This window comes from Antennarius striatus, chromosome 14, assembly GCF_040054535.1.
Source record: "Antennarius striatus isolate MH-2024 chromosome 14, ASM4005453v1, whole genome shotgun sequence".
NCBI classification, from domain to species: Eukaryota; Metazoa; Chordata; class Actinopteri; order Lophiiformes; family Antennariidae; genus Antennarius; species Antennarius striatus.
The window spans coordinates 16,728,004-16,750,049 of NC_090789.1; the positions used below are offsets into that span (position 1 = coordinate 16,728,004).

Genomic DNA, 22,046 nt, shown 5'->3' on the forward strand with positions numbered 1-22,046 from the left:
AAGCACTGAAAAATGTATTGTTTTCAATCCAGTATCTGTGTCTACCAGAACCTCCAGCAGCCTCATCATATATAGCACCAGTCAAATGTTTGCGCCAACATCTACTCTGGTACTGTGTTTCACAATAATCAAATTGAATTCGACATTATAGAATGATACTGAATGCATCAAAGTCTTATGCCTAAAGACTTCTCACATACTAAGAAAAGCCAATTTTTCCATGTAAGATTCTTCATTTTTTCAACCAGCTAAAGGAGGTCTATGAATAGTTTTCATTGGCGATGAGCGCCTGTGGGCTGTCAACATTGTCCTACCATCATCACACTTCCACCTCCATTCTTCACGTGGGAACTACTTGGGTATGTACTTGCTGGACAGTCAGTGTTAAGATCCTTCTGCCTCTTAAACTCTGAAGCGTTCATGTCAGTGTTCAGTTTATAGCTCCAGAAATTAGCTAAACACTCCTTGTACCAGCTGGTTCTGTTAAACCTTTGTGCTTTATAAATGATTCATAGGCACTGGAGAGTTTTCCAGCCAAAGACTTTTTGCTCCTCTAAGATTATTTTGAAGTTAACTTTTTGAAGCATGTAGTTTTCAGAGGGCAGTGAAGCTACAAACAGAATTTGATGCACTGCTACTCAGACTAACCAACATTGAATTAACTTGTTGAGTTCAGCAACAAAAATAAAACACATTACTGTAGTGGTTATATTAATCTACAAATTTAACTTTAAATTGTAAAACACAAGGACCATTTTTGTCACCTGTGGCATGAAAGCCATATTTTGAATTTGACATAAAAAATAAGCATAAAGGGACTGACATGATTTAAATCAGGTTTAGTTATCAAACCATGCACTGATAAATTCACAAATCTTCACAGTTATACTTGTTTATCATGCTGGTGGTGTTTTATCATATTTGAATGCCTCCTCAGCCCACTAACACATGAACTTAGTATCAATCAGCCACATTGCTAAAATCATCATCACTGTTTCCACTCTTACTGGTGTCCAAACGTTTCAGATTTAAGTCCGATTGATCAGCAAGATGTGATGATCTACGGAGACTCTGGTTTCAACCCACAACATTCAAATCAACCCAAACATTAAATATGGCTGTCCCTTTATTTGGTGTACTGGTTTTGGTTGAGGAATTCCAGAGAATTCAGCCCGGAGAGTAAACCGTCCCAGATGCCCCAGAAACACGCTGGAGACATGCCACCCTGCGCCGGTGACAGTGACTCTCCAGGCCGCCTGGGGGCGCTGCTCAGGTGTCGCTCTCGACTCAAGGAGCAGGTCGTCAGCTTCCGTGGAGTTTCCTCGTTCCTTTTACACAAGAAGACCGACGGAGGATCGGGGAGAGCAAGTCTCGAAGGTAGATTCACATGAAAACTAAAGACTTTAAGAGTATTTTGTATTTACAGCCGATGTAGGTGATGCCTAAGGGGGATTTAAATCCGTGACGGAGTCCTCTTTTCTATGCTAACAGCGCTTTATCACGTAGTGACTCTTTTTAGAGTACAATGAAATTTTAACATTCCAACTAGCTTATCAGTGTGAGGATAGTGAGAGGCCTTTGTGAACCACACTGACGAATTAAGTGGTCATTTTGAACAAATTGTTTGGAAACATTTTCACAAACACTTTATAATATCGCATATAAATAATGTCTGACTAGTCCGGTTAAACAAAGGGAAACGCAGGTTTTATCTCTGTTTTGTTGTGGGTTAACTGGAGGCTAGCTGTCGGCAGCCATCATCGCTGCGGGTGTTTGGCTCTTGGTCCGAAGTATAACCTGGTCAGGCGGTCCTGCAGTCATTCAGTATCCAGACTATTATATATAGTTTATAGTTTAATGAAAGACAAAGGAGATGTTTGTTGAGTGTTCTGTCTGAAGGTAACAAGTAGCTCAACCACTGGATTTCATGTGATCAAAAAACAGAAGCTAAGACACAATAACTTTCGATTTGGTCAATGAAATGTTGCGATATTGTTATTACCTTGTGCATCGAAATTCAGTATTAATGTGTACCAAGTAGAGTCAGGAGACACGCCGAGTTATTGTTACTACACTACTATAAAACTACTATAAAACTGTTCATATGGTGTTTGAGCTACGTGCCACCTAGAATTTTGAAAGCTGTGGTCTGTTGGAGTACTTACTGTATCATAAGGTGCGTGAATAATTTAATTAGGGCAGATTAAACAGCTGTGTAATGTTAAAAGAGAACAATACTACAACCTGTAAACAGTTTGATCGCAAAATTGAAGTGGATAGGCATATTCTAGACATTCATATATTCTGTCGATAGATAGATAGATAGATAGATAGATAGATAGATAGATAGATAGATAGATAGATACTGTACTTTAATAATCCCGGAGGAAATTGCACATATAGACCAGATGGTTCACTTATATTTTAGTGTTTGTTGAGCTAGTAGTGTCTCAAATGGCAGCCTCCAGTGAGATGATTGAACTCAATCTGTCTCAGCATACAGAGCACATACAAACTTGTTCAAAGATTCGGTGCAGGGATGGTGACCCGCGAAAGTGGAAAAAGCGTTACAAAAAATGACTGAATGTATGTGTACTTTGTCAACATTGATGAGGCATGTCATTCAGGGTGCTATTGTTCTGTCTGCTCGCAGGAGGTGTCTATTTGATGACCAAATGTAGCTGTAGACTCTAGACGAGGACAGCTTCCTGTCTGAGCTCAGTATCCATTAGTAACCAGTCTCTGCTGTTCTGTTTTGAGACATTTATGTTTTCATAACTACAGTTTAGCTCAGCTCCGTCCCACTGGACCACTAAGACTATCATTCAGTTGTTGTGTTCCCTGCATCATTTAGAGTCAAATTGTCATGTACAATTATATTTGGTTTTTTAAATTAATTTAAGATTATTTGTATCTGCTGCTTGTATTGAACTGTTTTTATCCAACATCAGTGCAAACAAAGGTTGAATTACAAAATTAACCATGCAAAAGTGTAGTGGGTCGTGCTGTTCACCTCACAGCAAGAAGGTTCCGGATTTGATTTCATTCTGTGCTAAATTTGTATTTTCTGAATGAAAATTAAGATATACTTTATTGATATGAGAAGGGAAATTATTAGCACACTCTAGATCACACTTGTTAGTTCAATCGCATGCATATTAGTGTATACAAACCCTTAATAAAGTCCTACTATGCTCTCTCTTTACTCAACACAAACACAAGGGGCCTGTAGGCATGACAAAGGGGGGGGGGGTAGATCCTTTATGGTGCGCCCCTCATTCTGGAGCAGCTTACAAAGGGGATGGCGTCTTGCTCAAGGGTTCCTTGGCAGTGCTCGCTTCGGAGTGTGAGCTGAAACCTCCCACTGTCAGCTCACACTCCAAAGTAACTGGGTGGGAACGGGAATCGAACCACCAATCGTGTGATCATTGGATGACCCACTCTACCAACTGAACCACTGCCGCCCTAAATAGTTGATTATCCCAATTTGACCATCGTTGTGTGAGTAGTTGTCTTTTGTGTGGGCCAGCGATGTGCCTAGGGTCATCAGTAGAAAGCTATGAGAGGCTCCAGCAACACCTGTGATCCGTGGGTGGGAAAAGTGTCTGAAGACAAGATGATTACATTCATCTCGTCTTCAAGAAAATGGATGGATGTGCCAAAGGTGTATAATTTGTGGTGTCTTCTCCTTTCTGTAGGTCACAGTTGAGAGCTATGGCTCGTGGGCAACAGAAGATTCAGTCACAGCAAAAAAATGCCAAGAAGGCAGCCGAGAAGAAGAAAGGCCAGGGCACCGACCAGAAGACTGCAGCTAAAGCTGCTCTGGTCCACACCTGTCCTGTCTGCAAGGTACGTAACGCTGCTGGGAGAGGATGTCACAACTGAGGCACAAATATGTGTCAGAATACCTCTGATAAGGGTTCTTCATCTTCATAGCAACGTATCATATGAAAACATTACTCTTTTTCAGACACAGATGCCCGACCCCAAGACCTTTAAGCAGCATTTTGAGAGTAAACACCCCAAAGCCACCATGCCTGCTGAGCTGGTGGACGTCCAGGCATGAACAACCTCCGACCCTACAGGACCTGAAACTGGGTACGAGTCACTCTGCTGCTTTCTGGTTACAATATTCTATGTTCCAGTAGATTTTGGTGTTTGTTACAATCAAATACATTTCAGAACAATTAATCTCACCAAAATCAACTTTTCTACATTGAACAGTTTAAAATAGGAACTTTCTGAGAGTTCTTTCTGACATGTTTGAAACTGAAAATATATTTTCTAGCATAACCATTCCACTAAAAAACATTTTTCATCATTTACAGATACACAGGAAACATGGACTAATCATCATATCACAGCTGTTGGAAGATGTTGATGATGGACACTGGGACTTATTCATGGACATGGGGTTGGGCTGGGGGGGGTGGATATGTTTGTGTGCTGTGTACATACGTGTGTGTTTGTAAGAGAAATGGACAGGGGAGGAAGTACACCAGCACCCTATTTTATATTTATTCTGTACAACTACCTTGGTATTTCAGTGAGGAAGGGGACCGACAAGATTACCTGCTAATACTGAATAAACTGGTTTTGTGACTGACTGAGATGTGAGACATCTGAAGAGGCTTTATTAGCAGCAGCCATCATCCACGGCAACACATGTCTGTGTTGGACAAGCTGCTGCTGTCCGTTTAAAACCTTTAAATAAATCCAAAACTATTCTTTTACCATCGACGAGGGTAAGAGTGGAGGGAATCCGTGTGAAGTTTCCATCGACAGACTGTAGACTTAGCCGCCTCTCACAGCTGTACCTCAAACAGTAATATGTTTAGTCATCTCCAAATCCATCAGTGACTGCTTGTGGAACCTCCCTTCTCTGACATGCTTCCTATGATCTTGCAATAAAATCGTTATTTTCCAGGTAGAACAGGATTTGACTTGTTCTGATTACCAAATGCTAACAATTTTATTTTTTTCAATTTTGTTTCTTGTTCAGTAGTTAAAGGAACACCCAAAGGACCGAGATAATTAAAAGAAGTGTATTCTACAGCTGTCAGAATGATAAATACTTTATGGTTATGCCCTGACTTGCAAACGAAATACAACTAACTTGTTTCCACTGAACTAATTCTGTTTTGTTTTTTATTTTACTCTTCAATAAATTGACTGGTCTTCATAGAGGATGATGTAATGCCCACTTTAGTGACGTCACCCTGCATCTTATCTGTGGTTCTGATCATGTTGAGTGTATGTGTTTGGATGTCAGACTGTATGTGTGTCTGTCTTGAAATTTTATTTTTATGATCCGTGTAAACATTTGTGTTGACCCTCAGTGTTCTAAACTTCCTCACTATGAAGTGTATGTCGATCATTCCCAGCTGCACACAGCTGTCTGTCCACGCTCACCCTTTTTCACAGCAATAAAGTGAAAGTGGAATTTTCAGTATATGCCACAATGGACTTCCATTCATTTATCTTTTTTTTTTTAACTACACTTGCATGTCTATAGGCACTTTGTGTGTGTAATGTAACAGAGTGTTTAATTAAACCTCAAGGTACAAGCATTTAACACCCTGATGAACTTCCCTGAAATGTTAAAGAACAAAAATGTCTTCTGATCTTCTGGAATCTCGGCTCGTCTGCTGACTGGAATGATGCTGTATGCAAACATGTTTGTTAATCTACATGTTACTCTACATATTATTCTACATCTCATACATGTTTTTCTACATGTCATTGTACGTGTTTTTCTACATGTCATTCATTTTCCTTACCATTTATTCCACTTTTGCAGGTCGCGGGGTTTGCTGGAGTCTGTCCCAGCGGTCGTACAGGCATGAGGCAGGGAGATGCTCCGGATTGTCACTGTACTTGTTAATCTACACATCATTTAGGAATATAACTTACTAACGGAAGGACAGTTTTTCACGAGTCAGCTTTCTTCCTCCATCCTGTTACACTCAAAACCAGAAGTCAATAGAAAGTGAATAATTTTTAATATAATTTGACATTTGTTCTTCATATAGTCTTGTTACACAATAGTTCTTGTAATGGACACCAATGGCATTTCTGTCATCCATAATTTTGTTTATAGTAGTAGTTATTGAATAAAGATAGGTTTCCCAGTCTGGTTAAAGTTGTATTAAAATCAGACGTGTATCGTTGAACATCTGGTTGTGTTCGTGCAGAAGAGTAATTAACGATTCCAGACGATATTTGAGCACTAACCCACATGAAGGTTGGTTCCTCTTCCAGGTTCTGGTGCAGCTTTGAGTAGCCCTCAGACATCAGAGATGTGGAGCAGAGAACGTTTAAACAAACAAAGAACTGATCTCCATCCATTAGGAAACCGACCAACTAATAGAAAACTTTAATTGCACAATAACATTACTGACCCTGGATCTCCTCTAAGATGTTTTCATTGACCATTTGTTGTCCAGCCTCCTTCATCCATGTACGTCGTCTTGTTTTAGGCTAGATTTCTCGGCATCCAGACCACGTAGTGGACCCCCACCCCCCAGTGTCTCATAGACAGCCACAGGTCTTCACCACCATGTTACGGTGTTTCTTGAGAATGACGTTGTTGTTGTCGTCGTAGAAGAGGACGGAGATGGGGCTGAGCTTGGTGGGGGCGCAACAGGCCTTGGGCACCTCGTCAGGCTTCAGGAGGTGGACCTGCCATGAGGAGGAGATGGAGTTAAGAGCCTCAACCTCCGGGCTGGACTGAAACCATCAACGCAACAATTTAGACACACCAGTATAAGTGGAATCATAAATTAATTGGCATTAGAAGTAATTGGAGTGGAACAAACTTTCTGAAAGCCAATGATTTCATACCTATCGATGCATGACATCTTTGTTTAATTATGATCAATTATTGCTGATATCAAGATCTTGATGTGAAAAAATCAAAATAAAAGTGTTAGAATAATACAGCGTGAAAACTACAGCTTCTTTGCTTTTCATTCTGATGGAACGTCTCCCACTGAGATGAGTACACTTCAAAAAGGAGCAGGAGTGTCACTGCTGGACTCACCACTTGTTGGATGAGGGCATGGTTTGTGGCATTCATGCAGGAACCCAGAGGATAGAAACACTCTCCATCACAGTAATAGGCTGGATATCCAGTAGGGGCCAACACCCAGTCCTGAGGATAAGCACACATCAGCTGAAGACAGGGTCCAGCTTGAGATGAGGACACATCAGTAAGGACAGGAGTCTGTATAAAAACTGACAAGTGACGTTTTAAAAACGCTTTTATTTCTTACTTAGATCAAATCAAGGTACCGTAGTCCTTCAGCACAGAGAGAGCAGAGCAGCGTCTTCTGACATGTTTTTAACGATTGTACACAAAGTCATTGATTAGGATGAAAAATGTGTGCACTTTTAAATGATCATGATTAATTTTTTTATGTGCTTTGACTACAGATGTCAGAAATTCTATCCTGTATTATTTCACTTCCTGTTACTTTTTCTTTCTAATACTTATTAATCCTTGGAGGGGAGATTCTTCAGTGTGCAGCCCTCATTGTCCCTAGTGTTCAGTATCCTACACAAAAATACAATAGCATTTACACTAGGGGGTGGGACTCGAAACACCAATAAGGGGACAATGGTCTTACCAGCAATATTTATACCGTAAAAAATTGACTGTAATACAAGGAACAGCAGGAGCTAAAATACTTGGTACTATATACTGCATATAGAAGTTAATTAAAATATTAATTAAAGTACATGTAATATAAATAAAAAGTGGAATAATAATAATAATAAAATAATAATATTAATATTAATAATGATAATAATAATAAAAAATGCAGGTAACATAAATCTAAAGTAGACTCTAATGTAAATTGGCTGGCAACTCATCCAGGGTGTACCCCACCTCTCCCCTGTGTGACTGAAGAAAAGACGATTACGATCATGTCGTCGTCAAGAAGATGAATAAATGAAGGATGAATGAATGAAAGAAAACGCGACTAATAAACGTGTGTGATGAGTGTAACAGTGTAACACGGATCCCGGGGAGTGGGGGGGACTGACCTTCCATCCTAGGTCGCTGAAGCTCACGTAGAGCTCGTGTTTCTTACAGGGCTGACCTCCACTGTTAGCAGGACTCCGGTCTGAACGCACAAGAAAGAACAGTCAGAGGAGATGGACCATTCACTAAACACCAGGAAATAAACATCTATGTTTAAAGTTTGTAGAAACACAAACTGTATGTGATGTGTGTGATGTGTGTGTGGGGTCTCTGCCCCTCTGAGCTGTGGCCCCTCATGAGTGGGGCCCTGAAGCCTTACTGTGGATGCTGGGGACTGGGAGGTCATATTTGGGTTTCTTCCTGCGTGGATGTGGCTTCACAGCTCGTGGGGGCCGACAGGGGATCTGGTTCTCCCTGAAAAAGGTCACCATGAAGGGCTGTTTGGAGCGGGGGCCCCTGCGCCCCACTAGCCCTATCCAGCCTGCAGACAAAGAGCGGTCTGGGGTGTTGGAGGGATGCAGACACAGAAACAGATGTGACTGATTTGCAGAATGACGTTCAGTTAGCTCTGCCTGGTTCTGATGCATTTAAAGGAATCATTTCAAACACCCTGGGTGTAAATCACATGCGGTGGAGGGGGGGGGGGGGTTCTCTACAGGATGTTCTGTGGTGCAGCCCGGCGGGGAACACACCCTCCTCCGTCTCCACGTAGAGGCGGATGCCCAGGTTGCTGCGAGGATGGAGCAGCCAGTGGTTGGCCGCTGTGGTGACGTCGAAGGCGAGCCAGCCCTCCTGTCCTGCAGACACCGACTGCATATCCAGCAGTACCAGCTCCGGCTCTCTGAGGGGGGGGCACAACAGAACAGAAGGTCAACACTAGAACACAAGGGGCCCACAGCATCTGCAGAGACACAAACAATCTCCCGTCAAGTCAAAGCTGTTGTGATGCATGTCTGCTGAGGTGGACGCTGACATGATGCTGCACCTCCAGGCCTTAAGAGGCATTTCCTGTTTTACTAGGAAATATATTATTAGAATAAATATTCAAAAACACTGGGTTTGGACCCAGTCACAAGGTGACTGTGTAATATATAAAATATATAAAGTCATTGAAAACCTCATTAAATAATGATTTTCTATTCCAAAGTGGTGACAATCAGACCTACAGTGTGTTTCTTCATCATCTCCATAGCAACAGAAGCTAAAACACATGTTTTACGCAAGTTCATCATTTGTAGTTTTTGTTTCCATGGTTACAAATTGAACTTGGGGTTCATTGTGGGAGTAGGATTCGTCCTTGGCGTCTGTTTCCAGGGACAGATGAGCTTCTGTCTGTCTCCAGCGAAATGTCCCTGAGATGGGGGAACCTGAAGGACATGAGGGACCCCCCAACGTCACACACTCTGGTCCTTAGCTGGCGCCCATTTGTCCAAACTCGGTTTAGCCACTAGCTTTTGTTTCTTTGGTGCTTTGGTACACAGAAACACACGTAGGCCCATGCATAATCTATGTTTGTATTTATTGCTATATATAATTCTACAATACCGATTCATATACCATTTGATAAAGCTAATGATTATTTCTAGATTAAGTCCTTAGTAACTCTCAGTTTCTTAGACATGGAAATATTTAGAGATACTTCACCAGTTTCAGATTAATTCAGAAACTCACCGTTTTTACAAAAAATTAAAATGACTTCATGCTGACTCATCTTTGTTTTTGTTGTGTAGGAAATTATATTTCCAGTCAGGTAAAGCAAGACCATTCTTTGTTTGCAGTCGAGTCAGGCGTCATTAGAAGGATCCCCACAACAGTAGGAACCTGTGACAAATGAAGAGCTCCTCTTGGAGCCTGTCAGTCTTGAATCATTAATCATTTTGAGTTTATTGTTAAATGATGTGACAGTATCAACCCGTAAAATAATTACAGCCTCACAGCATCAAATGGAATGAGCAACACTAAAAGGAAGTATTTCTATAAAGCCGTTGAGGCTTCATGGAGAAAGACGAACACTCAGGTAGAAACAGGATGTGTGGGTCAGGTCACCTGTTTCGGTTCTCTCTTTGGATCTCGTAGACAGAGATGTGCAGCGTCCGATTGGCTCTCTGGCCCATTGTCAGGGTTTTGTAGATGCGAAACTCTGCCGCCGTCACCGTCTCCCCCTGAGGAAGGGGGGTCAGGTCAAAGCGAAACTCCTTCCAGTAGGGACGAGGTTGCAGGAGGTCACGCTCCTGTTCCACTGCAGGCGGGGGAAGGAAGCATCGACAGTCAGATAAAACCCTCAATGGCAAATCCAGGCTTCAGCTCAGGAGGATGAAGATTTAAATTTTCAAATATTTAGTAGAAATTCACAGCAGTGCCAGGAAGGTGTGGACTTTTAGTCCTCTACTGAAATACAATGTCAGGTACTTTACTGAGTGATTTCTATATGCTACTTTAATTTCCACTCCATTATCCAATTATATTTAGAACTGTTTAATTTTAATTGAACCAAAAAGAACAATATTTTGTAAGTGGTTGGGTGAAATGAGAAGAAACGAAAGAGACAAGGTTTACTTGAAGCAGATGAAATAAAAAATGAACAAAAAAAGAGGGAGGTTAGGAGATGGATTCAACTCAAGTAAAACAGCTAGAAACAAAAGCAGTTATTATACAGAAAATGTTTCGTGATGCATGTCGATGATATTTAAGATATTTAAAAATGAAATAATATGGAAGAGTTCAGTAATAGAAAAAAATGCTGATTCCCCTTCTTTCATTCATTTATCTATTTTCCAAACCGCTTCTCGGGGGTGGCTGGAGCCTATCCAAGGCAAGAGGATCACAGAACCATCACAGAACCACATGAAAGACAAACAACCACTCATGGACACACACACACACACACACACACACACACACACACACACACACACACACACACACACACACACACACACACACACACACACACACACACACACACCTACGGACAATATTGAACCGACCAATCCACCTGAGCTGCATGTTTTTGGAGGTGGGAGGAAACTCGTTCTTGTTGAGTGTTAATGACGAGATTGGTTCTCTCATATCAGCTTAGCTTAGCTTAGTTTAGCGTAATGACCTGAATCAATCAATCAATCAAGTTTTATTTATATAGCGCTTAATCATGACAGCAGACATTTCAAAGCGCTTTAACAGACAGAGAAACCCAACTGAACCCTCCAGAGCAAGCATAAGCGACAGTGGCGGGGAAAAACTCCCTCCATGAGGAAGAAACTCCGGGCAGGACCCAGACTCTTTTGGGCGGCCATCCGCCTTGACCGGTTGGGTGGAAAAGAAATCAAAGGAAGACAAGAACAGCATCAGAGAGAGAGAGACAGAGAGAGAGTGACAGATAAAAATCAGCTGGAAACAGCCACTAATACTCACCAGCGACCCTAATGCTAAGGTGACAACACTAGCCATAGTGAGGGTGTTCATGGTGAATGTATGCATGACAGTAAGGTATCGAGGACAGTGAACGCATCGTTATCCACTGATGATGATGATGATGTATTCACTGTCCTACCTCCACTACATGATGATGATGATGATGATGATGACGATGATGATGAAGAACAGCACACAGCAGCAGTTTAAACAAGAGGCCTCCTGAATTCCAGTCCGACTATTCTCAGAAGGTTGGACTGCCGGGTTTACCAGCCCGGCTCGCCTTGACATTGGAATGCAGGCAGTAATTATGAGAAGCTCGAGGAATAATATGACCCAAAAAAAAATGTACACGACCTGCTTAAGGGTTAATTCATCAGGTATTTGAATGAAGGGTCTGAAAGGTGAATGCTGGAGCTTCAGACAGAGGCCGACTGTTTCCAGTATTCATGTTAAGCTAAACTTACCAGTGGCCAGCTTCATTTATCCTGCAAGAATGAGAACGGTAATGTGTCCCCCGGCAAACGAGAGGAAATGTTTGTTTTCGTTCAGGACGGACTCATTCTTCAGAGTCACTGCAGGTATTTAAACCTGTACAGAAGAAGAGAGCTCAGCAGGGAGGTCTGCTCTTCCTCAGAGAAGATGAAATATATGACAGTCGGAAATAAATAAACACATTCTTCTGTTCACGGTTTAACTTTGAGCCAGTTCTTCTCTTCATTGACCAGGAGAGGATTTACGAGTGCTGTGTTTCAACAACATCCTGAAGCATCCTCCAGCGAATAGGAAGAAGGTGAACCAACCTCAGCAGCTGTTAACGCTTCACTTCCTCCAAACGTTTGATCAGACCCATCAGAGGTTCAAGAGCCAAACCAAAGGGCAGCATGGAAATGACGAGGTGAGCAAGCCCACACACACATACACACACCACGGCCGAACACGAACCTGTGTGTGTGTGTGTGTTTGTATGTGTGTGTCCTTGTGGAACCCTGGCAACGACACAGAACAGTTATGTTCAATGTGGTTTAACACACATACTCTGGATGTATGGTAAATAGAGATACTAAGGGCAGGACACTCCTGATGACTTGGGCATGCTCGTATCAGTGCACACACACACACACACACACACACACACACACACACACACACACACACACACACACACACACACACACACACACACACACACACACACACACACACACACACCCATACAGTACAGTAATTAGAGACACTTAGTTCCCTGAACCGCAGCAGCTGCTCAGCACACACACACACACACACCACTAATTGCAGTCCTGCCTGGTATTTTTAGAGCGGCTCCCTCCGCAGCTGTATTTTAATCTGGCCTCAGACCGTTTGCTTTTATTTTTCAGTGTGTGTCACTGAGGCCTTTAATTCCAACCAGCTGCTTCTTCGCAGTACAAACGTGTAGGAACACACACACACCCATGCCCATCACATTACATGAACGACACACACTGATCAGGTAAGTCACTCAGGTGGGATCTACACACACAACCCAGGTGAGACTGAATGAGATCAAGTCAGAAAACCTGTTGAATGAGCGTCATGTGAACACACACACACACACACAGACACACACAGACACACACACACACACACACACACACACACACACACACACACACACACACACACACGTTTTGCTGTAGGTCCCCCTGCCAGGCAGGACTCACCTTGTGTTTACCGTGGTGACGGTTTGTGTTTCTTTACTGTTGACTGATAAATTTAAGGGTACATTTTCTTCTTCAAAAAAGAGCTGAATTTTGAAAAGGAACCCATTCATTTCATGTGACTTCATTAAAGACCCTGAAGAGAGGAGTTGATGTTTCCCATGATGAACTGGGTGCTGGACCAAAGGAACTGGAGGAAGGAAACCATTCAGGGGAGGATGTTTCTGTTCGACCGATAGGCATCAGGAACAGGGTGGCAGCACAGCGCATTTCTGAGGAAATTACCAGTAATTTTACCATGATTTATTTATTTATTTATTTATAGTTAATTTTCTTTTATTTTAAGAAAAGATAGAAAGATTACTTTCAGATGATGAAGTGGCAAAAGAAGCTCATTTTTAAGTTTGAAGAATTACTATAGAGTATCATCAAAACTGTCAGAGAATAATTGTCTCTCCACGGACTCATTGTCCTGTCCTCTAATTATTCTTGGAATTATAACAAATTCCAATGCTGAACTGAAATAAAATGCAGCTAACATTTGTTGCTTAAAACTGCTTTGATCACATTTTAAAAAATCTTAATAAGTATGACTAAAACTGAAACATTGCACTTTTGAAACTGTGTTTCTGAAAAAGCTTGTATATTTTCATTTCATTGGTGAACATACAGGAACCTCTTTCTCTCTCTCTCTCACACACACACACACACACACACACACACACACACACACACACACACACACACACACACACACACACACACACACACATACACACACACACACACACACACACAAACATTGCTGAGCTTATCTAAACTGTTGGCGTTACTAATTTATCACCAGCCTGTCGTCCATCAATCATCCAGAGATCCTCTCAGCGATGGAACGACGGTGAGGCTCAGCCCAGACGGACCACAGAGCGCTGGGAGTTAAAATGGAAACATACCAGTATAGTTCAGCCATAGTGGGATTGGTTTTGATCCTGTCTGTGGTCGAGTGTTGGTGGAAATTTACACAGCGGAGAAGCTAAAACAGTAGCACCGACATGTTGCTGACAGTGCCATCAAGTTCACAAACAGTGTAATTTCATCCTGTCTTGACATTTTGAAGCCAAACCTCAGTCAGAAACTATTCTGTCATTCCAGACTGATGACGAGAACGTTGAGAAGAACTGGTGATGAGTTGTATCCCCGGGGAGGCCACGACATCAAGCCTTTCTTCCACCTTTCTACCATTCGCTTTAGTATTAGTTTGATTAGTCTGTTCTTCAATAAAAAATATCATTCATTCATTCATCTTCTGTTCCTTCTGTTCCTGCTTTTGCGGGTCACGGGGGTTGCTGGACCCTATCCCAGCGGATTTATGGGAGAGAGGCGGGGTACCCCCCCGGGCACGACGCCGGTGCACCGGGTTAAAAAATATTAATTCATATTTTACTGAGAACTACGTTCCTTTGTTTCTGAACTTGATTTTATTATTTGATTTAATTTTTTAAGCCACATGTCTGATGAATGTTTGCTTCATGGAACTCAGTCTGGATTCCCGGCTGCCTAATTGGTCCAGTTTGAACATGAATAGAACACCGGCGGAGGTGATGTGTCAGTTTCTTTGTCCTTGGTGCTTTCAGCTTTCATTCTAACAGAATTCTTAATGGGGCTATGAAGGTTGAACTTCCTGTGTATAACCTGACACATATTCCTCATGACGTCTGCTCTAAACATGAATGATGATAAAAGCCCACCACGGAAACATTTTGGTGTTTTGGTTCTCAGAACAAGTGTCCATCATATTAGTTTCTCTGTGATGTAGTTACAAAGTTTGACCACTAGGGCCCCAGGTTTGATCCAGACTACAGGTATAAAGTGCATCACTTCCTGTTGACCGTACGTTCCATTGACTAAGTTGGTGGCAGTACGTGCTGGTTTACTCACCCAGGTTAACGAAGCTCATCACCGTGTCGGCCTCGCTGACCACTGTCCCCAGTGGGGGGCTGTGTGTGCTGAGAGTCGGGGGGGCGTAGCTGACATGAGCTAACCTTTCTGCCCCTCCAAACTTCCCCATGCCCGGCCCGCTGATCAGAATCTCATTGCCTTCGTCGTCCCCATCAGCCGACATGGCGTGGTACAGGTCCAGCATGAAGAGTGGCGCCGAGGAGGGGGGTCGTAGCGGCGGGTGGGGTCGGGGTCTCCCCGGCAGCCCCAGAACAGACAGGATCTCCTTCTGCATCTCCTTCTTCTCACGCCCACTGAGACGCCTGAAGCTGGAGTGGACCACAGCCTCAGCCTGCTGGCTCCACAGGGAGAGGCCCAGCAGGAACCCCAGGAGCAGGGTCCTGGGGTGGATGAGGGGCCAGTGGGGGCCGGAGGGGGGTCTAGCCTGCTGCTGCGACACACCACCGCTGCTTTTAGACCGGTCCATCTTGTTGCAGAGACAGGAGGAGACCTGGGAGATGTCTGAGTCCATGTTTGCTTCTCGAAGTTGGGACGTTTTTATTCCCACCAATCGCTCCGACCTGCTCCAGAGCCAACGCAGACAAACGTAAACCTGATTTATGTGTGATGTTTAGAGGAGAGCTGACTCTGGATGAGATGTGTTTACTGCCTTAGACTGCCTTTGTTTATCTCTCCCTCCCCTCGCCTTTCTCTCTCCCCCCTTTTACCTTCTCTAACACTTAAACCCTCCTCAGCTTCTGATCTACAGCCTCTCAGTTGTGCAACAGAGATAATGAGGGTGAGGGCATAATTACAAGCTAGCAATGTGTTTTGAATATAGACAAGCAATTCCTCTACGGAGGATCGGTTGACGCTTTGAAGCTGTAAACTTTGGTGAAAAGCAATTTCAGTGATGAGCAGGTGCTGCAGAGAGAAGTTTAGGAGCCGTCGTCTCCAGTCGGCTCTGAATCTATCCTCACCAACACCAGGAGAACATTTCACACACGCAAAGAGTCCACCAGAAATCTCACAAGGCTGGTCTGCTGTGGCAAGATCACTGCTGGAAACTTTTATCCTGTCATCCCTCAGTACTTATTCATCCCTTCACGATGGCTTCCCACACCACCCACTCCTCTCTGGGCCTGCAGATGTCCTCCTAAATCCAATTCATAAAAAAAGAAACTCCAGGAAATTGTTTCCTGATTGTAATCCTCGGGCGAGGCGGGAATTTTCTTCTATCGTCTCCAAACGGGGGTCGGCTCCGGTGCTCCCACTCAGAGTGTGTGAGTGATGCATGTATGAGGCTCAGAGTGGAGTGAACCAGTGTCCCTCCCATCCTCCTCCTCTCCACCTCTTCAAATGTCTCCCCGCTGCTTACGTTTCATCAGCACCCCTCCCAGTGTTCTTCTCAGCCCGTTGCTGATGGATCAAGGCGTCCAGAGCTGCTACGACCTTCTTGAAATCTTGCCAGAGATTTCCTGCTGGGTTCAGTCAGTTGACTGTAACAGCTTTTAGAACGATCCAGGACTTCTTTTGAAACAGAGCCTTGGTGGACGTTGAGTTCTGCGTGGAATCATTGTCCTTCTGTGTTTATTACAGAGAGAATGTTGTTTCCTTCTAGGATTTCCTGACACTTGATGGAATCCATCTCACCCTTTACTGCAGGTCTCTGGTGTCGTAAATCAGCCTGAGAGCATCACTGAGACCTCCATGCTTCCCTCCTAGATCTGCTGATTCATGACTCAACAGAACAGCATCTGAAAGGTTCTGTGTCTCATAGATGATTCTGAGATAGCAGAGTTTTCTTTTCTTTTGGGCCAGCAGTGGTGAATGTCTTGAAGCTTTGATGTAAGTTCAGGCCTCAACGGAAAAGTCAAACCAGACACTTTTGTTAAAGTCAATAAAGTTTGGCTTTGTGTTTTCATATCTGATTCATGAATGTGAGTCTTTATGAAATTAATCCTTGTGAGACTGGTGTTCATTTAAAGCAGGTTCTGCTGTATTTTGAAAGTTATTTGACCAGCTCTTTAGTTATTTGGATTTGCAAATAAATCTTTATATAATGGTACAGTGTATCTATAAATCATCCATTTCACAATTTGACTTGAATTTGTAGTGTTACCTCTTGGATATATTTTAGTTTACTCTGTGGCTGTTTTGCCTTGGGTAATTTGTTTTTTAAATGACTTTAATGTCATGTGAACTCATCATGTCTTCTCTGAGGTGGCAGGTCTCGCATGTCCGGTTGAGCTTTTCATTAGTTACCAAGCTGCTAGCCTAATGCAAAAACACTGGTGTGTGTGTGCATTTAAACCGAAGGGATCTGGAGGGAAGAAATGACTCAAATATAGTATTGAGGTTCAGCTGTGTGCCAGCCCTTGTTTGTGTACCCTGTTCTTCAAAGAGGCCTAGTTCTTGTGGTCGGGCAGAGAAGAATGAATAACACTGACCAAACCAAACCAAAACCACCACAGTTCATTTTGTCCTGGTCGAAAGGGCGAGTCCCAAATGCCAGGAATTAACGCTCTTCCCATTCTGTTTTTCTTTCCTCTGAAGATCTGTAACTTAAGGAGGTTCTATCTGAAGAGATAATGGAGGGAGGGGTGAGAGATGAAAAGAAGGGCAAAGAACAGAGAAGCAGTGAGTCGAGGAGCACCGACAGAGAAAACAGGAGTGAATGAAGAGGAGCTGAGTGGCGTCAGACCAACCCTCACCTAACAGGAGCGATGTCATCAGACAGCAGGCAGGACGAGTATAGATGGACTGGTGGTGGTTCAGAATGTGTGTGTGTGTGTGTGTCCAGATGCAGTGGGACGACTGACATCATCTTCAGTGAAACAACCAAACACACTGGACAAAGGATTTTTTTAAACTCTTACTCCGTCTCCTTCAGACATGACCTGTGAGCAACAACTGAGAGATGAATCCTCTAGTATTCGACACAAAAGATAATTCCATTTCTTAAAGCTACTATAAACGATTCCCACCACCTTCCAGTATTTACCTCCTGAGTCCACAGCAGTGCAGACCCATTCTGATGTGTTCTAATTATCCAGAAACATCCGGCCTCAGCCTCCGACTCTGTGGTCGGTTGTGAGGGTGACTGAACCAAGGAATGAACAAACAAGAGATAAGAAACAGAATGACTATTTAGTTCATCTCAACATACACACAACTCGGAAACCAAATGCATACACAAACACGAGTCCCTAAAGACTTCAGTGTGCAAAACAAGGTTCAGCTCTTCAACCATGTAGAAAACCCTACATCATAACAGAATATCAGAGAAGAACCCAGGAGATGTCTGAATGTTCATCTGTGGATCTTTGACTGAACTTGACCGTTTTAATTTGTACCACATCACAAGCCTCGACCTTCCTCCCTGTTTCATGCCGGTCCTTTCAGCAGTTCATGTGCAATCAGTGAAAAAAAGAGCAAAACCTGCTGTTTCATAATTAGACCTAATTCCAACTTTTTCCAAACTCTCCATCCAGTGGTTTTCATGTCATCGTGCTCCACCAGCACCAACAGAAACACGACCAACTTCAAACATCTCTTACATCAAACTACTGATGAGTCTGAAGTTTACTTTGATTAATCATTTAGTCCATAAATGTCTGAATGCGGGAAATGTCAGTTCCAGATTTCAAGGTTCTGAGGTAATGAATGAAACAAAGTAGTCATAGAAACCAAAGAAGATCAACATGACAACATTTGAGCCGGTAAATAACACACATACTGTAATACTGTTCATGAACAACCTTCAGACAGATGTTTTGTGTTCCGACCCACAAAGAAGCAAAACAGTTTTACTGCAAGCATATTTTAATACAAAAACAGAACAAAAATGGTTTATAATTTTATTTTTTTTACATAATTGACTCCTCGTAACGCTCCTCCATGTTCTCGACATTACACTGAGAGTAGCACAGCATCAAAAGGTGGCAGTCCAGACTCCCTCAGAGACAATAAATAAATAAAAATCATTTAAGATGTCTTCTTTCTGACGGTAATTCATTACTTGTCATTAAACTTCATCTCTTACACTGAGATAACACAGAAACAACGTGTCCCTGTCAGAGAAGGGACATTTGAAAAAAGCCTAGAAGAAGAGACGCTGGGGAGGGACGTGAGGGAGGAACGGCCGCTCTCATTGGTCCACTCCGTCCAGCACTCCTGTCATTCATATCTGTAGTTCTCTCTACACATGAAGGGCAAACCCCTTTGGTCATGATCTGGGAATTGTAGTCATTAGCAAAAGAGACACGTGAACCAACAAGGCTGCACTAGAGACCATAGTGACTGGTGTTACCATGAAATAGAAACACACTTTACACACACACACGATGTTAAAGAGCATTTCCTTGGTATAAAAATCTCAATTTCTTCATCCATAATACTAAATCACTCTCCGCTGATGTTGATATGACACTGAAAATAAATAGATTTATCTTTCAAGCTAGATAACAAAAATACAACTGGATTATAAATAAACCATAAAACAACGAGAAAAAAAAAGACATTCGCAAATCAAAGTTTTTGCATACAGTGACTCAAGTCGATGACCTCTTATCATTTCCTGTAACAACGACACATAGGTTTCACACACCACGCTGAGTGTGAATGTTTGTGTGTGAGAGTGTGCTTGTGCTGCTGGGTTGCTAAGGGCAACGCATTATAGACATTAAGGTGAGACTACGGAGGAAGAGACAGTTAGTGCATGCTGGTAGCGGAGCGCCGTGAACACGTGGTCGGGTTCTGTCAGTGATGTGCTGAGAGCCGGGTCTCGCCAGGCAGAGAGTCCTCACTGTCTGATGTCTGTGTTGGACTGTTACATGCGACAAAACCACACCGCCTTTTTGCCAAAACGCACACATAAGGCTGACGGTAGCGTTCTAGCAGGTGGGAGGAGTCTGCTCTGTGGTGGTGAGTGTGTGAGTGTTTGTCCTCGGCGGCAGTAGCAGCGCCGCCACCACGGTTCCTCTGAGGTTAGTCGGTGTGTGTCGGACAGCGTTTCCTTCCTCCTCATCTCTCCACACGTGTTGTTTGCGTCTGCCCATCCACTGAGGTGACGGCTTCTCTCGACTAACCAGCCAGGAAAAGAAGTCGTTGCATATTTTCTCCTCAAACTCATCCTTGAGGCATCTGGCCCACAAGCCAAAATAATAACCCACAACGGCTTTTATATTTTGTCCCGGCTTTTTAAAGTTTTTATAGCCCTATTCTGCCTCGTAAAATGTGTGTATTGGTGTGGCATAAAGCAGTTTCAAGATTTCTGTTTCTCTGTCTGACCTGGGCAGAAGAGTGTAACACGAAGTAAGGCAGCATATCGTTTAGTCCACTGGTTTTTGGTTCCACACTGGTGGGACATTTCAAAGACCAAAAGGCAAAATGGGGTCACTTCTAAAACGGGAAGCTTGACCCCTGTAGACGCTGGCCTGGAACCTCCAGACCAGAACTCTGTTGTGTTTTCAGTCCGTTTGTGAGAAGGAGGAAGACGGAGAGGGGGATTCACTCATCCTGTCCATCTCTTTCTTCCCCATGTCAGTCCATGAATGGGGTCCAGACTGAAGAGCTGGTGCAACAAACGTGATCGGTGACCATGAACTCACCACCGACATCGCTTGGGGTTACTTTCTGGCGGACCCTGAGGTCTTTGGGCTGGGGGTCTTTTTAGAGATAGTGGGAATCTTGGAGGGTTTGGCTCCTCCTGATCGTCGGGGGGTATCTGAGGTGTCGGAGCAAACAGAACGAGCGTCTTGCAGCTCTGACGCATCTGAGGCGTCGCTGCCACGGCGACTGCTGGCTCTGCTTCCTGCCCGGCTCCCGGCTCGGCTGGTCGGACCGCTGGCAGAAGACGCCCCTCGCTTTGGATCTAGAGGCGAGACAGCAGGAAGAAGAGGAGAGAAAATGTGATCAACGCATTTTTGTGATTCAGGTTCATGTCTTTAACACTGGGGGGCTCCAAACTGAAGCAGGTATAACTGTAACAGCCATCATATTTTAAATATGTAGTCCACACAGGATGAATCCTAATGACATTAGGATACAAAAATAATCAAATAATCTCTAATCTCAACATCTACGAACTACACAATGCCAAATGAACACATTTTAGCACCACTATCCTTGTTTGAACGAAATGACTTCAAACCTTAAATGTGACTCATGATGAACGTGTTGATTCCTTAACATCAGATGGTCCATGACATTGGTTTGTGAGTAGAAGCCTTAAAAACTAATTATTATTATTATTATGTAGATGCCAACGGGCACATCACTTTAAAGGTACGCATCTCTTTCCATACGGGGTCACACATAAAGAAAACCTTAACCCTTTAAACACCAGGGGTCTGCACAACTAACGCGTCTCACCAGCGCGTGACGGTTTGCCGGCTCCGTTCTCTCCGGTCAGAGACCCTCGACTCGAATGAAACGTCGGCCTCTTCAGTTTGGAGCCAGATGGCGCCCCCTGCAGGAGCAAACAAACATCAGCTGAGGATAAGGTCAGCTGATAACTGTGTCACATGACACACGGTTAAAGTTGCATGATCCAAATAATGCTAAACAAACACAAACAAAAACACTGAACCAAAACAGGACTATGAGGAATGAGACTCCACATACAAAGACGAGGACCAAAGTAAAAAAGCTTTAAATAACTTATTGTTATGATTGATTAATCTGATAACAATTTAAAACCCAAATACCAAAGATGAGCAGCAAAAGACACTGAGTTTGTTTAACAAACTGGTGAAGTTCACTACTTTTACTGGTATTACACCACGTCAGCATTTAATGATCAATATGTAAAAACTATTCATTCTTATTTAAAATCTGCAAATATAAAAACAGCATTAACCTAAAATGACAGAAAAAAAACATTATTTTAGTTGTAACATTGAAGACGTGCAAGCCAGTCATTCTACATACATGTAATAATTTGTCTGAGTTTTACTTTCTGGTATCATGAATATAAATATTACCATAAATATATTAATATTCATATGTTT

The 22,046-nt window shown here is 43.0% G+C and overlaps 3 protein-coding genes across 20 annotated transcripts in view; 1 reads left to right on the forward strand and 2 right to left on the reverse strand.

The window, feature by feature from the left end:
- The first annotated feature begins 1,279 nt into the window (after positions 1 to 1,279).
- Positions 1,280 to 5,452, forward strand: zgc:91910 (Zinc finger protein 706-like). Its single transcript, XM_068332996.1, has 4 exons — positions 1,280 to 1,377; positions 3,699 to 3,849; positions 3,971 to 4,098; positions 4,329 to 5,452. Exons 2-3 carry the CDS (start codon positions 3,715 to 3,717, stop codon positions 4,064 to 4,066), a joined length of 231 nt encoding a protein of 76 aa, XP_068189097.1. The 5' UTR covers positions 1,280 to 1,377; positions 3,699 to 3,714; the 3' UTR covers positions 4,067 to 4,098; positions 4,329 to 5,452.
- A 533-nt stretch (positions 5,453 to 5,985) lies between these two features.
- bmp8a (bone morphogenetic protein 8a) lies at positions 5,986 to 16,351 on the reverse strand. The gene is made up of 7 exons (XM_068332823.1): positions 15,034 to 16,351; positions 10,034 to 10,226; positions 8,680 to 8,828; positions 8,307 to 8,486; positions 8,050 to 8,129; positions 7,043 to 7,153; positions 5,986 to 6,681 (listed from the first exon to the last, which is right to left on the reverse strand). Exons 1-7 carry the CDS (start codon positions 15,563 to 15,565, stop codon positions 6,532 to 6,534), a joined length of 1,395 nt encoding a protein of 464 aa, XP_068188924.1. The 5' UTR covers positions 15,566 to 16,351; the 3' UTR covers positions 5,986 to 6,531.
- Positions 16,352 to 18,840: 2,489 nt separating this feature from the next.
- macf1a (microtubule actin crosslinking factor 1a) overlaps positions 18,841 to 22,046 on the reverse strand; it is a 192,368-nt gene continuing 189,162 nt past the window's right edge. For all 18 annotated transcript variants that reach the window (XM_068332821.1, XM_068332820.1, XM_068332818.1 and 15 more), the window contains 2 exons: positions 21,409 to 21,505; positions 18,841 to 20,908 (listed from right to left, as the gene is read on the reverse strand). In XM_068332821.1, coding sequence (XP_068188922.1) covers positions 20,664 to 20,908; positions 21,409 to 21,505 — 342 coding nt within the window. In that variant the 3' untranslated portion in view covers positions 18,841 to 20,663. The remainder of the gene's footprint in view (positions 20,909 to 21,408; positions 21,506 to 22,046) is intronic.

Coding starts and splice junctions, on each gene's coding strand:
- zgc:91910 (XM_068332996.1), top strand. CDS start 3,715: ATGGCTCGTGGGCAACAGAAGATTCAGTCACAGCAAAAAAATGCCAAG. Junction 3,850..3,970: donor ACACCTGTCCTGTCTGCAAG/GTACGTAACGCT, acceptor ACTCTTTTTCAG/ACACAGATGCCCGACCCCAA.
- bmp8a (XM_068332823.1), bottom strand. CDS start 15,565: ATGGACTCAGACATCTCCCAGGTCTCCTCCTGTCTCTGCAACAAGATG. Junction 10,227..15,033: donor GATGAGCTTCGTTAACCTGG/GTGAGTAAACCA, acceptor CCCCGCCTGCAG/TGGAACAGGAGCGTGACCTC. Junction 8,829..10,033: donor CAAAGAGAGAACCGAAACAG/GTGACCTGACCC, acceptor CCCCCCCCTCAG/AGAGCCGGAGCTGGTACTGC.